Raw genomic sequence first — 17,277 nt, forward strand, 5'->3', positions numbered from 1 at the left:
AACCATTGGGCGGGACCCAGCAGGAAGCTTGCTGGCGACACCGTGGCCTCTGAGCTGCCCTCGGGGACAGAGTGGGGGTGGCCAGAGAAACAGAGAGGAGCTTTGGCCCTACTGTGGCCGGTACAGTCAGAGTTCACCTCTGCCTCTGGGATCCAGCTCCCCTGGGGGAGGCTGTGGGGATGGGGTGCTGGTGGGCCGAGAGCTGCCCAGGCCCTGTGACCAGCCCTTCTCTCCTCCATTGGTCCCTGACAAGCCTAGGTCAAGGCACACAGCTCCATGTGCAGTTCAGGCCAGGTAATACTAATTACTATTATTATTACCATGACAACTTTTATCTGTTAAGCCTCACTCCATGCCAGGTACTATCTATGGGCTTTCACAGGCGTTAATCCTGCGGAATCCTGGGAGGTAAATACCGTCATTATCCTCAGTTTCACAGACAAGAAAATTGAGGCACAGAGAGGGCAGATGATTTCCCCAGGGGCGCCCAGCTTACTAGTGGCCGAGTCAGGAGTCAGACCTGCGCTTTTAGCCGTCCTGCTGGCTTCATATGAGCAGCTATGCACCGCTACCCCTTAACGTTTCACCCTAATGTGCATCCTCGTGTCCGTTCTGTTACCTCAGGGAAGTCACTCGGCCTCAGCTTTGTCATCTGTACAGTGGGCCTAGGGTGCCTCCCTCAGAGGGGAATTGGGGGCTTACAGGAGATGATGCCTCTAAAGCTCACCGTGAGAACGCAGCAAGTATTACTTATCTTCCCCTCCCCTGCAAGGCGCTAACGCTTCTTCCTTCTCTGGGCCACCAAGAACACTCCCTGTTTTCCTTGCATTCCGGTGGAGCCAGGCCGAGGGAGGATGCTCTCTGGGTGGAGGAATGAGACATAAAGAAAACCCCCAGTTTTTAGAAGCCCGGACAATAAGGAACGTATGAGAGAGAGAGGGAGGGAGGGAGAATGAATGAGAATGAATAGCCCATCTCCTGGGCAGTGCTCAGGACGGTACGTTTGCATCTGTAGATGCCACCTGTCCCCATGCCTGGCATGTGGTAGGCTCTTAATTAGTACACAGTAACAGCAAGGGGAGGAGGGGGATTCCTCGCTGGTAAAAGTGCGTGATGTCTTGCTTTCTGATGCAGTTGTGGGAACTAAACACACTCAGCACCCAGTCTGGACGTCGCCACTTATCTAGGCCCCCTATCCGCAGCCAAAAAAGCTCTTTTCAAAGCCCCCGTCCCGGCACCCACTCTCCAAGCAGGAGGGTCTTCATTTCACCCACTGCCCCTGTATCATGGCAGGGCATTAGATATTCCCTTGCACGTTGATGCTTACGAAATACCCATCAAATGAAACAGCTGAGGGCAGCTCTTTGAAAGTTGTTCAAAAAGCTGCCCTGGATAGGCGAAGCCCTTGACCCCAGACAGCGGTGCTTGGGCCGAGGGAAGAGCAAGACGGCCCTCTTCCGCAGAGCCGCCCTCCCCTCTCCCCTGTCCTCTCCCTGCCTTCCTTCCCAGCCCCCGGAATCAGCCTTCTCAGCTGCAGCTCGGCAGCCCCTGGCAGGTGAAGTGCTATTCTTCAGTGCCTCGGTGCGGGCGGGTGAAAAGAGAGAACGCAGAGGGAAGAGGAAAGTCGGCCACTGGCTGTGTCCTTTTCTTCCCAAGCGTGTTACAAACCAGCAGGGTCACGGCATCGCGGCATCGAGAAGCTTTCAGGGCCCCGGCAGGCCGCAGTACCTGCGAGCGCCGCCCACAGAATATAATGGTACGGAAGCAATCCGCCCGCACAGCCCTCTGTTTTCCAGCGGGCACAGCCAGGGAGGCCTGGGCAAACAGGCTTTTATTGGGCCGGGAGCATGGCTCTGCTTCCCGGCGTTGTCTTATTCCAGCTGGGAGGACTGATGGGCTGTGGTTAGCGGCTGCACCTTTCACCTCCGGAGCTGGGAGTGCAGACATGACCAGCATGGCAAGTGGCTGGCAGCGCCGCCGTCGCCCGCCTGCTCCCCCGCCCGCCCCCACCCTCGGCCGAACCAGGCCAGCCTGGGATGCGAGATCTGCCATCTTCAGGCCCAGACGATGGGCACCTGTCCCATCAGTCACTGACCTCCAGTACGGTGGCCCTCCTAGCCAGGAAGGAGGGAGCCCGATTCCTGGGGCCCTTGCCCCATCAGCCTGGCCCCCAGCCCCCCGTGATTCAGATCTCAGCCCAAGTGTCAGAGATTCTACTTTTCCCCGAGAGTTCCCTTGTGTGTACCTCGTTTCCCTTGAACTTTGTGTTCACGTGTGTGGTGGTTTCACCTCTTTACTCCCCGAGAGGCTTTATCCTCCAGGGGACAAGGTCCTCTCCATGTCCACTGCCTTGACCCCACATCTAGCACAGAGTAGGTGCTCACTGACAATCGGTGGGGTGAATAAACGAACACAGATAAATGTCCTGATCGTCAGAAGGGCCCATTCTAATGGAGCGTCTAATATGTACCGGGCACTGCAAGAGGGGCCCCGCGTGGCATGCAGCCAGGTGGCCCTAACCTTGACCCTCGAAACACCACTGGTCTGAAAGAGGCAATTGTGTGCTTTCTTTTTAAAGATGAAGTCAGGGGAAAAAGAAAACAGGAGAGAGCTTGGTCGAGGACATACTGTGTGCAGGGGACATTGCCAGGTGGTTTCATGCACTCTCATTTTAGCCTTGCAGCTCCTTAGAAGAGGTGCTGTTCCCATTTTTCTGAGGTGCAAACTGAGCCCCAGAGGGGTCTAGTAACTCTCCTGAGGGCACACAGCTTTGCACTTTACCGAACAGCTCACCATATTTTGCCACTCCCTAGATCCCCAGCAGTTCCTAAATTTCAAATTAGCCCCCCTTTTATTGGATCTGGGCTCCACAGTCCAGGTAGGGCCGTGATTACAAACTACAGCCCCACAGCCAGATTCAGCCTGCAGCTTACTTTTGTAAATAAAGCTTTTGGGGGGAACACAGCCATGCCCATTTTTCACGTAGCGTCTCTAGCTGTGTCTTCACACTGTGAGGACAGAGTTGAGTAGTTGTGACAGACACACTGTGGCCTGCAAAGCCCTAAAATATTTACTATCTCCCCTTTTACAGAAAAAGTTTACAGCCCCTAGGGCTTGTGAGATGGCCGCCCTTCTTTTGTCTAAAAACCCCACCCGCATCCTCCCAGCTAGAGTCCTCTGCTTAAGAATCCCCCAGCTAGGGCTTCCCTGGTGGCACAGTAGTTAAGAATCCACCTGCCAATGCAGGGGACACGGGTTCGAGCCCCAGTCCGGGAAGATCCCACATGCCGCAGAGCAGCTAAGCCCGTGCACCACAACCACTGAGCCTGCTCTCTAGAGCCCACGAGCCACAACTACTGAGCCCATGTGCCACAACGAGAAGCCCATGCACCGCAACGAAGAGTAGCCCCCACTCGCCGCAACTAGAGAAAGCCCATGCGCAGCAACTAAGACCCAATGCAGCCAAAGATAAATTTATTTAAGAAAGAGAATCCCTAGCTCTTCCTGGAACAGAGGCCGCAGTGCCTTGCTTCCCACTTCATTCATTCACTCACTCAATTCTCCATTGATCGTCTAATTATCCAGCTTTACTCAGTATTGAGGACAAAGCAGCAAACAAAAGAGAAGGTGCCTGCCCTCATGGAGCCAGTATTTGAGTGGGAGAGATGAATGATTAAAAAAAAAAAAAAGGGTAATAATGAGAAACTTATGATGATCGCAAGCCCTGTGGAGGAAATGCAAAAAGATAATATCATACACTCGGGGGTGTGAAGAGGGAGGAGAGATTCCAAATGTGGTGGTTGGAAAAAGTCTTTCCGAGGAGTCAGTGTTTTTGTGTGATTCAAAGAAGCCAGCCAGCCCAGGATCTGGGAGGAAATCATTCCAAGCAGAGGGAGCCGCAGGTGCAAAGGCCCTGGGGCAGAAGCATGCTCATAGCAGGCCACTGTGACTAGCGAATGAGTCCAGGGTGGAGAGTGGTTGGAAACAAAGCTGCAGGGGCCAGAAGGGCTCCCTGGTGGGATCTTGTGGGGTGGGGCAGGGAGCCTAGCATTTATTCAAGATACAGTGGGAAATCCCTCGAAGATTTAAAAAGAGGAGTGCCATGGCCTGATTTACACTCCATACCTCATCCTCGCTGCTACATGGGGCATGCGTTGTAGAGGAGCAAGAATATGGAATAGGTGTCCCACTATAGTCATCCCTGCAAGCCAAGGCGGTAGTCTGAGCAGGGACAGAGACAGGAAGGGTGGAAAGCCCGTGGATTAAGCATATGTGGTAAAAGTAGAGCTGGCCAGACTTCTGGGAGGCAGGAGGGAAATTAAGGCCAGTACAGAGATTTTTGCTCAGAGCGAGCCACTCGAAGGATGGTGGTGCTGCGTGATGATGAGGCCCTGGAAGCTGGGAAGAGTGGGTGGGGGTGGGAGTGATCCGGCCGCATGGGGCTTGAGACACCTATTAGGACTCCCCGTGGGATGTCAAGCAGATAGATCTGTGAGTTGGGAGCTCGGGAGTGAAGTCTGGGCTGAGATATAAATTTGGAAGTCATCAGCATACAGATGATATTTAAAGCCTGCAACAGTTCACCAACCCCCCCCCCCATAACTTAATCATTCACAGGACGGCACATTTTCAAAAGACTGGGGACCAGGAGAGCCCATTATCCCCATGCCAGCCCTTGCAAATATGCCTCACTGATCTTGGCCCTGAAAACATAATCATCGGGCTTTAAAAAATCACACTCGGGAAAGTTCAAGCAAGTATGTGAAGTCACAGAGTTTATTATTCAAAATATCCCTCTGCCATGGATCTTTCCAGCTACCTGGAGACAGAAGGTTCCTATAGGCTCCCCTCGCCTCGTTTTTATTCCTCCATTTGGGTGCCTCGCATTCCCTCCTTAAGGCTTTGCTGTGGCAGCCCTTCCCCCAGAGGCGTCAGAGGCTCCAGCAGAAGGCAGGTGAGGGAGGACTGTCCTGCATTGCCACAAAGGGTCCTGACAGAGGAAAGGTCACTATGGGCACCCGGGGCCACCCAGGAGGTGTTGCACCCCTGCCCCCTTGGAAGTGGGTGCCCGCCCCTGTCCAGGGTGCTGAATTTGTTCTTCCTTCTGCTCCCAGCCCTGTCAGTGGGCAGCAGCAGGAGAGAGGTTGAAACTGGCCGGGAGACCCACTCTTTCTCACATGCCCCAGGCCACCCCCGCCGATGCAGGCAGAATCGAGAGAAGAAAAATCAAGAAGCCGGAGCCAAGGTGGCTCCTCGGTGGCGACTGCTAGCAATGGTGCAAATGGCTGAGCTGTGGCCAGGGAGCCAGGTTCAGAGAGCCAAATGTTTCTCCCTGCAGAGGTGCTAGGGAGGCTGGGGGGGCCTGGAGCAAGCTGGAGCAGGTGTCCTTGTCCTCCAGGTCACCCCCTCCCCCTCCTCCCTCCTTCCACCCCCCCACTCCCCGAGCCTCTTTGAGTGGTGTTTTGGAAATATTTCCAAGCGCTTCGGCAATATCCTGCATACTCTCTCCCCTTTCCCCCGGGAGCGGCTGTCCGTGCGGGGAAGGTACTTGCTCCCAATCCCGCTAAATTGTTATTGACTTGTGTTCTCTGCGTTCTGCAAACATTTCACTCGGCTGTCGCCAGTGAGGCCAGGAATCCCTGCTAGGGCTAACGGGGAAACCAGCTGTGCCGGGCCATTTCTCCTGCTCTTCCTCATCGATCATGGAATTAAACTGACAGAAGGAGAATTTCAGAGCAACTTGGGAGGGGAAGGGGCTGGGCCCGGATTGGATGAGGGTTCGGGGACCTGGGGACCAGAGTGCTGGAAATAGGGTCAGGAGGAGGGTGGACTTGCCTCCAGGGTTGTGGCTGGTGACAGGGGGTGGCCGGGTTTGTTTCTGAACTGTAGGCTGGCCCAGGCCTGAGAAACCCAAGGAAAACACACAGACGAGGAGGTTGTTATTACTGCTTCATGACCACAAGTGAAACTAGTGGGGTTTTGTAGACAAAGAGGAGAGAGAAAGTAAATCAGAGGCTGTACTGGTGAGCTGTCGGCTGAGATCACAGATCTTTATTTTGCCTAGAAGATAAGGGGGAGAAAAAGTGTTTTGGTTTTGTTTTAATTAATTGTCCCTATTTTGCTATCAGAGGATTTGACCTGAAAGTCAAGATTCTGACCTCTCTTGAAAAATCAGGTCTGACCACCCCAGGTCCTACATTCACATAGAGTAGCTGGGGTCGAGTTACATGGGCTTCTTTTTTTCTTCTTCTTTTTTTGCCACAGTCCACAGCCCTCCCTATAGTTTAACTCCATCACATTTGCACTTACAGACCCTAGTGCAGACAGCATCCCACCTTGGCCCCTCAAGACGATGTTACTGATTCTTTCTTTTTAGCCTCGACTCCCAACCCAGGGCCTTTGCCAAGAGGAAAGGGACAGGTAGTTAATGTCGACCAAGCCCCTGGAAATGGGAAGATCCCTCCAGACCCGAGACAGGAGAGTGGGGCGGGGAGCGGTGGGGTGCGCCTTCCAGCCTCTCCTGGTTTCTTTTTCTTTTGTCCTCTGCAATGAGTCACCTTCCCCTGGACACTCCCCTGTCTCCCCAGCCCGCACAGGCCGCTCCAGCATCTGTAACTAATGCAGACACATGCAGCACCAAGCCCCAGAGCCCCCAGGCTTAGTGGCCCCACGGTCCTACCGGGGCTGAATCCACAATAATCCAGGCCAGGCACCTTCACCAGCCCTGGTGGATGGAGAGCCGCCAGCCCGGCTGCCTGGAACTCCTGTGTGCCCTGGATGCCCAGAGCACAGAGCAGGATCAACCCGCCGGGCTGCACCGGGGCTTCCTGCTTCACAGGAGCCAGAGTACTTAGCACTGTGATTCATAACGGCTGTAGTCACGGCCGTCTCAATAGCCAATGCCCACCCCAGGCCATTTGCATCAGAACCTCTGGGGGTAGGGTCCAGGTATCTGAGGTTTTCCAGACATTTGTATCAGGCCGTGGGTTGGGAACCAGTAGCTTCTTGAAAAAATGGCTGATGCAGGCACTGGGCCGCTGCCATGCGGCCTGAGTCTGTTTCACACCTTCCCTGTTGAGAAGTTCCTTCTGAGGAGTCTGGGCTGGCGTCTCCCCCTGCAGGGTGGGCAGCTGAGCCACGGGACCACAGGCATTGCTGTGGGGTGACGGGAAGACCCTGGGACCAGCCTGATCTGCGCTCAAGGCCCCATTCGGGGGAGTCTTCCCCAAGCCCTAGAACAGCTGCTTATGCATCTGGAAAATGGGGCAGTAATATCACCCGGCTCGTGGGAGACTTGTGAGTCCACACCCAGCCCATGCCTGGAGCCCAAAGAAGCTGGGCTCAAAGCCCGAGGATGCAGGGTTCTCTGCCTTCATGTACGGTTGGCCCCGGGTCAGCCTGCTAGGTTCCCAGTTTCCTGAGTACCGCCCGCTCTCTGGGTGTCCTTGGACGACGCCTGTGTTGTTACTTGTAACATGACTCAACAGCTCTGTGTGCCTGGCACTGGGCTGTGTGCGTCCCAGCCTTATCTGTTGACTCTTCTTGTGGCGGGTACTACTGCCATGCCCTTTCTACAGATAGCAACTCGAGTAGATCAGACGGCCTGGGACCAGGGAGTGACAGAGCTCAGAGCCCAGCTCTGCCCGCCCTGGGACCCCAGCGTGGCCTCCGTGGCTGCTGGTCCAGTTTCTCCTTTGGCAGCTGTATCCCTTGCACCAGGCCTGGCACATAGTATATATTCCATGACTGTTTGCTGTGAATAACTGAAGGCTGGAACCCTCAAGGCCTGAGATCAGGAGAGCGGGCACTGTCCCCAGTTAACAGACAGGAACACTGAGGAATGGAGTTAAGAGGCTCCCTGAAATCCTTGAGGTGGCAGAGGTGGGCCTGGGGCCCAGTCTCCCATCTGCCAACCCTGAGCAGTGGCTTTCGGATCGTGCCTGGTTCTTGGGGGACCAGCTATGTTCTGCAAAGGCACATCCATGAAACAGCCTCCTGGTACCGAGAAAGGGCCACTCGTTCGGTCTTAGGAGCCAGGCTGATCCTCTCTAAAGAGTGCCCTTTATTCTGTGATCATCTAGTGTGCGCCTGCTGTAAACAGAGCTCTGGGAGGCAGACCCATCGGGGTGTCTGAGGGTTGTGCCCGTGGGGGCTGCCAGTCTGGAGCCTGGGAGGCAGGGGGACCCAGGAGCAGGCAGCCTCACACGCCAGGCCAGCCCTCAGGGTGCCGGCCCCTCGCAAGACCCACATCCTGTGTCTCCAGCACCGTGATGTCCCCAGGGGTGGGGACTGCAGGTTGCCTGTGCCCCCCGATGGCCTGGGGCAGCAGACCACTGAGTCCGAAGGCTGCGGTGCCTTGTCCCAACCTGGAAGCCCGCCCTCCACTCCCAACCCTAACCTCCTTCCTCTCCTCCCCTCACGGGACAGACCGGAGAGAGGGGCGCTCCTGCTCCCCCTCCCCCCTCCCCCCAGCCTGTTGGAGTCGCCTAAGGTACGGTTTTAACAGGGGAAACCTGCTACACGGGCCTGCACTTTACAGTTTGCCAAGGCCTCGCCTGCCCTTTGTCTCGGGGAGTAGCAAGCTCGGGACCTCCAGGAACAGGCAGAAAACACCCAAATAAACGAGACCTCCCATCTCCAGGGGCAACTGGCACACACCCCATGGGTTATCCTTAGGTGGGGACATGGGCCCAGTGTGGCCAGATCAGCCAGTTTCAAGAGAAACTAGAAATGGAGGTTCTTGTGTAGCCTTTCTTGTGTTTACATATTAGTAACGAAGTTTTTTTTTAACGTTCCGTGATGTCAGCAAACCCAGGTGCCCTTCACTGGGCCTGCCGAATGAGGTCCTGCTTCATCCCGTTTGGTCACCTGTAGACAATGGTGTCTTAGCTTGCGTTCCCTGGAAGCAGCCCCTGACCAGCTAGCAGGGGAGCCAGTCTGGGGGATGCAGTGAGCAGGCCCCACTGTACAGGCCACAGGGACCCCTGAGAGCCGTGTGGCACCTGCCTCAGAACTGTCCCCCGGAGTCGAGGGAGCTGGGACATTTCTCCAGGGGGCTTAAATCTCCAACACTTCCAGCCTACCCTGTGCCAGGGCCACGCGTGCCCCTGTGGCCAGAGAAAGCTCCTGGCCCTCCAGGCGGGGAGCCATGAATATGTCCCAGAGCCGCCCGCTAATGCTGTAAGTGACCGTCAGGAGGGGGCACCCACCGCGGCCACTGCATCTGTCGAGGGCTGGTACTGCCATCCCCCTTTTATGGAGGAGGGAGGTGACCTGCCCACGCGCTCTCAGTAACAGTACCCATTAACGACAGTCAGGGCGGTCACCTTTCCCCCGTGTCTCCCGCGTGCCGGGCGCTGCTGTAAAGGCCTTCAGCATCTGTGCCCTTATGCTCTTCAGCACCCCAGGAGCTGGGTGCTCCTCGGTAACTGCCGAGACTGAGCACAGGGAGGGGAGGCCGCGGCCCCAGGTGGCTCGGCCGGGGGGCAGCAGGCGTCCCTCCGGTCCGGGCAGCCTGGCTACAGCCGGCAACGCCATCAACTCCGAGCCTGGCCACCCCGGCCGGTCACAGCCGCCTCCTCTCAGGGTTCCTTTCAGGATCCCCTCCTCCCCGACCAGCCCTGAAGCTTTGCCCCGTCCTCCCAACAGCCCCCCGCCCGCCTGCCTGCCCGTGCCTTGCGCGCAGGGCGCCAGCGCCAGCCAGGGACGGGAGAGAGACACGGGCTGGCGTTCTGTCAAGGAATTAATTGAAAAATAAAATCATTAGATGGGAACTCCAGAAATGCAAAATGGTGGCTGGAGAGTGGGGAGGGGGACGGGGGCAGGACTGGGGGGTTGCTGGGGGACGGCTGAGCTTTTTGTCAAGTTAATTTCTTGGGTGTTGATGTTTGGTGACATTCACTTGTTGTTTATCTCCGGGTGCAGCTGTAATACTGAAAGAGAACGCACAGCTTGTTTCGTTTATTTATTTTACACCTTTCTCCGGTTCTGCATTATGTTTGTTCGGTGAAAACCCACTGAGGCTTTTGATGTTGGGGAAATGGGATTTCAGCAGCTGTTCCCAGCAAGCAGGGCGCTCCGCCTGCGGATGGGGCCTGGTGGGGGGGTGGGGAGTGCTGGGTGTTGCCTGGTGGGGACTCGGGGCCCGACGTGTCCTCTGGGGGGCGGGGCGGCACTGGGGGCCCGGCCTGAGCTAGATACACCGGGCCCCAGGGTACCAAGCCCTTGGGGCGCCAGGCTCCGTGCGTGAACTCCGCGTCTCCACCCGCAATGTACAGACAGGCAGCCGAGACCCAGAGAGTACAAGTGACCTGCCCAAGGTCACCGAGCGTTAAGTGGCAGAGCTGGGACCTCAGACCGTCTGACTTACGGGGGTCGTGGAGTCAGCTGGTCGCTAACGACTTGCCTGCCCCTCACCCCCCAGCCGTCAGTGGACACCCCTGTGCCTCTGGTTTCCAGCTGGAGGAGGGGGAACCGTACCTGCTTTGGCCTTGACCAGCCAGATCATTACTGGACAACTATTTATTGCTCACCTACTGTGTACCGGCCTTCCTGTGACAGCCCCTGCCCTGCTGGCGCTCCCTGGCCTAATGGCAGAGGGACACATTAAATCAACACCTCTGACATGAGCAGTAGTAACAAAGATGGTGGTCTCAGCACCGTCATGGAGCCCTAACCACATGCTGGCATTGCTCTTTTCTCTCTTCAGTGCTCACCACAGCCCCAGGAGGTAGGCATTCCTAGTGGCCCCATATTACAGATGAGGAAACTGAGGCCCAGAAGGGCTAAGTCTGCTGCTTACAGCCTCACAGCCAGTCCATGCTTGGGCTGTGGGGTCAGTGCCCACTGTTCCTGAGCACAGTCACAATAGGTGCTGGGGACAAGTCAGGGGGCTCTGAAGGGCTTTTGCAGGAAGAAGGAGCCCTCACCTCCCGGGGAGTCAGGACGGCAGCAGAAGGCAGCCACAGAGCAGGGAGGGGTGGCAGAACAGCCCCGTCCCCCCACGTTATACATGAGGGGTTGAATTTCGGACGGGGCACGTGCCCTGCCCAAGGTCACCCAGCTCGGGAACAGTCAAAGCCAGACGCAGTGGCCACACGCCCTGTCACCACAGGGTCCTGCGTGATCTTGGCCCTGCCCCCACGCAGGGCCCCTCGGGAGATGCCACAGAGCACAACACAGAGCATGCATGGGTTGCAAACTAGACTGTCTGCAAACTAGACCCACTTCACGGGCCTGGGAGGGGCCGGCCCAGGCAGTGCCTCGAGATGACCACGCAGAGCTCCCGGAGTGGAGCAGGAGGGCCTGTCCTGGAAGGATCCCTCGGGCTGCTGTGGGGGCGGAATAGGTGGCCCTGAGGGTGAGGGTCCGCTGAGAAGGTGCGAGTGCTCGGGTCAGGCAGGTAGCCATGGAGAAGAGAAGGGTCAGTGTCCGGGTCAGGTTCTTAGGAATGAGATGGAGAAATAGCCTCAAAGAGGTCAAGTCACTTGTCCAAGACCACCTGGAAGAGACCCGAGATGCTCCATCTCGAAGGCGAGCGGTGGGCTGGGCTCTGGGGAGACCCGCTGCCTGCAGGAGCCCCAGACCCAGTGGGGAGCTGGCAGCTAAGGATCGCGGTGGCAATTTGTCCCACCCGGAGGACTTCACAGAGGAGGTGTTGTTTGAACCAGGGAAGGAGAGGCTATTGGGACAGCATCCAACAGCTGCCTCAAAACAAGCCCAGCGTTATCTGGGGGTGAGGCTGACCATGAAAGAGTGGTTAGACTAGCAGAGGGACTGACAGAGTCAATCTAAGCCCAGAGCCTTCCCCCTCCCACCCCCCACCCCATTCCCTTCCTGGAGGGCCAAGAGGACCAGCACACCTCTCCCCTCCACCCTTTGTCTCCCTGGCGGTCTCTGGGCAGCACCTGAGACTTTTATGAAAAGAGGAAAGACGATGGGCTTTGGTGTGTCTTGGGTCCTGGTTTCACCACTTCCTAGCTGAGTGACCTTAGACTTACCTGTCTTTGCTTCAGTGCTCTCACCTGTGAGAGGTAATAATAATACCTACCCGTGGGATTGTTGAGAAGATAAGAGCCATGGCACAGAGCAGATACTCAATCGTGGTTGGCACCCCGGGGACATGTATTTTGCCGAGCCCACCATGCCCTTTCACACTGTGCATCTACCTCTGCTTCCCTGTCTCCTCACAGAGAACTCCTCTGCATTCTTCAAAGCCCAGGTCAAATAGCCCCTCTTCTCTAAAGCCACCTCTAATTGTTTTTCCCTCCATGCCTCATCCGGAGTCCTTGAGCATCTAGTCACCCAGCATTTACTAAACACCTACTGTATGCCAGCTACCTACTATACCATTAAGAGCCTGCGACTCCAAGAGAACAGGAATTTGTTTCCCAAGCCCTGCCCTCGCTTGACTTGGCCTCTCTGGAGGTTTTGGCTCCCGCTATATCAGGCAGAGATTCGCTAACCTCTGACCTGCCGGGAAGGGCCTTCCTCCCTTCTTTCCTCGGTGGGTGGGAGATGGGCAGGGGTGGCCGACAGGGCTGGGAGGGAGGCTGCCCCCTGGTGAGGTAGAGACTAAGCCTCCGTGTTTCTCTGTCTCCCGCTCTGTGCTCTCTTCCCCTTTCTCATACCTCCTTTGGTGCTCCTTCCCCCGCCTTCTTGTCTTTGCTGATTTCTTCCGTCTCGTCTCCCCCCACCCCCGGGTCTGCACCTGCTCTCCTACCGCCCCCACCCCGGGTCTGTACCTGCTCTCCTACCCCCCACCCCTTCTCTCTGTCCCCTCCTGAATCCCCTCCCCGCCCCCTGTGTGCTCTCCCCTTCCCCTCCCCCTCTGTCATCTCGCTCTCCCTGACTCCCAACCCTCTCGGCTGTTCTTTTCTCTTCTCTTGCCATCTGGGTTCCCGCAGAACCCCCGAAGAAAAAGCGGTCTGTGGTGTTGGACGAGATCCTAGAGCAGCTGGAAGACAGTGAGGACGGCGGCGACGAGCGGACCCTTCAGCCGTGAGCTGGCGCCGAGGGTACGTGGCTCCAGAGCCCTGGGGACGGGGCACAGCCGCTCCGGCTCTGCGCCCCCTCCCACGGGGGCCGGGCGGGCCGCACCGCCCGGTGGGGCAGCAGCAGCAGGCAGCCCCGCCCTCCACTGGTCCAAGGTCGGAGGGGACGATGGCCTCAGCCCACTGCCCGGGCATCCCGGGCCCCAGGCACTGACTGCGCCTGCTCTGTGCCCGGCACTGCAGGGCCAGAGAACAGGCGCAGGATGCCACCGCGCCGGGCAGTCCCTCGTGGCAGCACGAGGATCTGGAAGTGGCAGAAACCACCGAGCCCTGCATCCAGCCCAGCCATTGGCGCTTCCCGCACGAGTTCCCCCTCTTGCTTCTCCTCCCAGCAACCCTGAGATGCAGACAGGGCCCCACCGTGCTGGCGCGAAGGCCAGGTTGCAGAGGGACTTCGGGGCTTGCACTGGGGTGCGCAGCTACATGGGCGCAAGGACCCTCGGGCCCCACTGCCCACGAGCCCGGAACACTCACCAGGCTGAAGGCAGCTCTCTGGAGTTGGGCTGTTTGGGCACGAAGCCCCGCTCCACGCAGCACAGACTGGGGACCCCTGCCAAGTCAGCTCACCTCCCTGGGCCCAGCCTCCTCCTCACGAACTGGTTCCCACCTCAGAGGGCGTTAGCGAGAAAGAAATGTAATAATCGTGAAGAACGCCAGGAACAGTGCTGAGTGTGTAAGGCGGGCTCCAGAAGCTTCTGTTCTTGCTCCCCCCTCCAGGGCTGCTAAGCTGGAGTTCCCGCCTCCGTCTCTCCAGGGGATTGCTCACAGCCTGGGACGTGGCCTCTGTCCTTCCCCTTCCTCGCCACTTGGGACCATGAGCCCTGGTTTAGTCACCAGAGCGTCTTCCGTCCGCGCTGACCGTGGGGCCACCCACGAAGCACCAAGCTCCAAACCCAGACACTGGCTCATTGGTTGAGCCCGGCTGTGTCACTAACGGCAGACGCCCTCTACTCACAGGCTGGGGACCCTGTGAAATGCAAACAGGTCCCCAGCCCTGGCAAGCAGTGTCCCAGGGCTCATCCCAGACCTGGGGTGCCCACACCTACTCCCGCCTGGAGCTTCACACCCAGCACACACCAGGAGGGGGATGGTAGAGAGGAAAGAGCTATAACCCGTCTGCCCTGGGTCTGAACCCCCGCTGTGTGACTTTGGACTGGCGAGGTCCCCTCTGACCCTCAGCTTCTCTTTCTATAAAATGGGGGTGATCTTGTACCTACCTCAGAGACGGTGCTCGGACTACATCAGTCAATCCAAGTAAAGCCCAGAGCAAGCACTCGTCGGCGTTTTTGTTTCCTTCTTCATTTGGGGCAGCTGGGAGCCCCGAGTGAGAGCCCAGGGATCTTCTGACTTGCTGTGTAAAATTTGGTCTGTGTATTTTTCTGGGAGGAGGTTTCAGTCCACATTAAGCAGTTTTCGGAGTGGCCTGGAATCCAAGGAAGACCACACAGCACCGACAGTCCTGCAAGGCTGAGCGTGTCCCCAGTTCCCTGGGCGGCAGGTGTTTCCTAATCCATCCTAGGTTATCCCTGGGACATAATGGAAGCAAAAGACACAGACCCGGCATGGCTCATTCCCAGCTTTTCTAGTGAGGTGTCTCCCTGACATCAGACCATAGAGCCTGCGTGGGGTCCCTCGGGTGACCAGGCTCCCAAGTTTCCATGGGTCCCAGGGATGACAGGGCTGAGGTCCACCCCCTCCCTCCCCACTGCTTGTCCCGTTAAGGGCCATGTGGATTCGTCTGGTTAAGTAAGATTGCAGACCCGTGGGCCTGACACGGGAGGAGGCGACGTTGGTACCGACTTCACTGAAGGTACCAGATTGTCCGCAGATCGGAAGTCACCACCTCCTGGTGTTGCCATGCCGGCTTGGGCTCTGCATTCAGACCATTCTGGGTTCCTGGTAACATCCACCACTCACCAGCCTTGTGAGCGTGGGCCAGTGACTTAACCTTCGATTCCTCAGTCTCCTCATCTTTAAAATGGGATGGTGCTAACGGCGCCTCCCTATACCAGGGGTATTGTGGGGCCCAGAGAGCCTCAGGCGCCTGCAGGAGGTGAATCTGACCCCAGGGCCTCGGGTCTTTCTTGACCTTCATGCTTTACTGTCTTCCCTGTGTCCAAAAGAAAAAGCAAGCAAGCCCCGGCCCGAGCCCAGAGAAAGCTCAGGAGCAGCAGAGGAGCGAGGGGGTCATGAAGCTGAAGGCCTGAGGGAGCAGCAGGCAGGAAAGCCACCAGCCACTCAGCCAGCTGCCCGCAGGGAGACTGTGGCCCCTTCGCTCCTGCCTGCCCGTCCCAGCCTGGCGTCTGTACCCCCAACCCTGGGGGCTTAATGTCTGGGAGGGAAGGGCCCCCCCCCATAAGCAAATAGAAGCAGTCACTTCAACTTCCCTAGAGATCTCGGCGGGGGTACCCAGTCACCCCACCTTCGTGCCACACCTGGCCCTCACCAACGCCCATAGCAGACGCCACGCTCCCCCAGGATCACTGCATTCCCCACACGCAGCCATGAGCTGGATCATGGGAAATGTAGTTTTAAACCCTTCGGCCCTGCCCCCATGTGCACACTTGGAGTAAAACCACACCCTTCACCACGACAAGCAAGAAGGCCCTGCCTCCCCTGCCCCTGCCCCCCACTTGCTGCTCTCCGGCCTTTGCAGCACAGCCCCACCCCAGGGCCTTCGCGCTTGCTCTTTCTTCTGCCTGGGACACCCTTCCCCCGCTTTCTTCCTGTTTCCTTCCCCCACCTCCACCAGCCACTCTGAGATCTTAGTTTAAGCTTCCCTCCCTTCCTCAGAGAGAGAGCCCCGAGCACCTTATCGAAAGTAGGCGCATTCCGTTCCTCTCCATGCCCAGCCCCTGCCCACGTGTCCTCCTCAGCCGATCCTGTCCCTGTTCCTTTCAGTCACAGCACCTGGACAAGTGTCTCAGTAATCCTGAGCCCTGTCCCCACCCCTTTGAAAGTAACTCTTTAAACAGGAACTAGTAAAGTTCTCATCATTTTTATTATCATAATCATCATCGTCATTATTGGTATTCTGGAATAAAAAGTATAGCTAGGTAATAATAAAGCCAGGTCTTTAGCCTGGCCCAGAGGAGGGCCTGTCTTTCCCCCTTTGAGGGAGAGGGACTGCGTGAAAGCGTTTCAGAAGAAAAGCATCCACCCAGTGTGTGCCGGGTGGACTGGGGAGACTCCGGGCCTTGGAGCCAAGGCCCTGGGGAGATTGACGGTCACTGTTGTCACCAGAGCAGTGGGGCACGGGGGGAGCTTTCAGGGAGGGGGCTTCAGGTGAGTTTGAATGATGCTGGGACATCAGAGGTCCCAAACCACCAGAAGACGTAGGAGAGAAATTCCAGAAATAAAGCACGGAGGTCACACCTGAGGAAAGATGAGCATTCTGAGGTGGGTCGTGGTGGAAAGGAGCCTGTGTATCCAGGAAGGCAGCCTGGAGGGAGTGACCTCTGCCCGGCAGCCCCCGAGCAGGCCAAGCAGAGACGTGGTTTACCCAGTTGCTCCTCATACAAAGCCAAAGCCAGACTCAGGATGGGCCCACGGTTGCTGTGGTGCAGTTGGGAAATAAGTGAGCCCCTCTCCCAGAAATGACCGGTGTTGCTGTGCTTATTCCTAACCCTTTCCATCCTGGGGGTTACCCGTGGGCACCAATGCCATTGCCACAGTAAACTGGAAGCCAGGCTCGGGCCCTTGTGTCAGCGCTTGTAGGCCATTCCACAGACCCTCGGCCATGGGGTGATCCCAGAGTGTGAGGTCTGCCCCCTTCCTCCTGGGAAACGCGAGCTGGCATCCTCCGGCCGGTTTGCACGCTCTGCAGGGGCTGGTGTGGAGGATCACAGGACTGGAGTGAGCCCAGGTCCCAGCGGAAGCACCTTGACCCTGGGAAGGCGCCAGGCATCTTGCGGTGTCTCAGAAAGGAAAGGGGGGAAACGGCACAGGCCAGAGGCAGAGAGAGGGTGGCGGAGTTAAGTCCTCAAAGCCAACAGTTAATCCTCACCCCCAATCATTCATTCATTCATCCATCGAACACTAGGCATCCCTCTGCACTTGGCACTGTGCTGGGGGCCAGGAATACAGGGACAGAAACCCTGGATCCACACGGGAGTTTGTCTCCTGGGCTTGAAGACCCGAGAATCAGGCAGAAGACAATTTCCAGCGGCCTTTGCCCCCGTGTTTTTCCTCCTTCCCTTTTACCGCCTCCTTGGGCTCTTTTGTC

At 57.3% G+C, this 17,277-nt stretch overlaps 1 protein-coding gene across 3 annotated transcripts in view; it reads left to right on the forward strand.

Moving 5' to 3' along the window:
• The window catches only part of RBM19 (RNA binding motif protein 19), a 140,319-nt gene that overhangs the window by 109,151 nt on the left and 13,891 nt on the right, over positions 1-17,277 (forward strand). The window contains exons 24-25 of one of the 3 annotated variants that reach the window (XM_060118997.1): positions 12,906-13,016; positions 13,770-16,302. The exons of 1 other annotated variant lie outside the window; for it this stretch is intronic. In XM_060118997.1, the coding sequence (XP_059974980.1) occupies positions 12,906-13,003 (98 nt within the window). In that variant the 3' untranslated portion in view covers positions 13,004-13,016; positions 13,770-16,302. Of the gene's footprint in view, positions 1-12,905; positions 16,303-17,277 lie in introns of those variants that run through there. One more of the 3 variants, XM_060118996.1, reaches the window with a different exon arrangement.

Source organism: Mesoplodon densirostris, chromosome 15 (genome assembly GCF_025265405.1).
Source record: "Mesoplodon densirostris isolate mMesDen1 chromosome 15, mMesDen1 primary haplotype, whole genome shotgun sequence".
In the NCBI taxonomy this organism is placed as follows: Eukaryota; Metazoa; Chordata; class Mammalia; order Artiodactyla; family Ziphiidae; genus Mesoplodon; species Mesoplodon densirostris.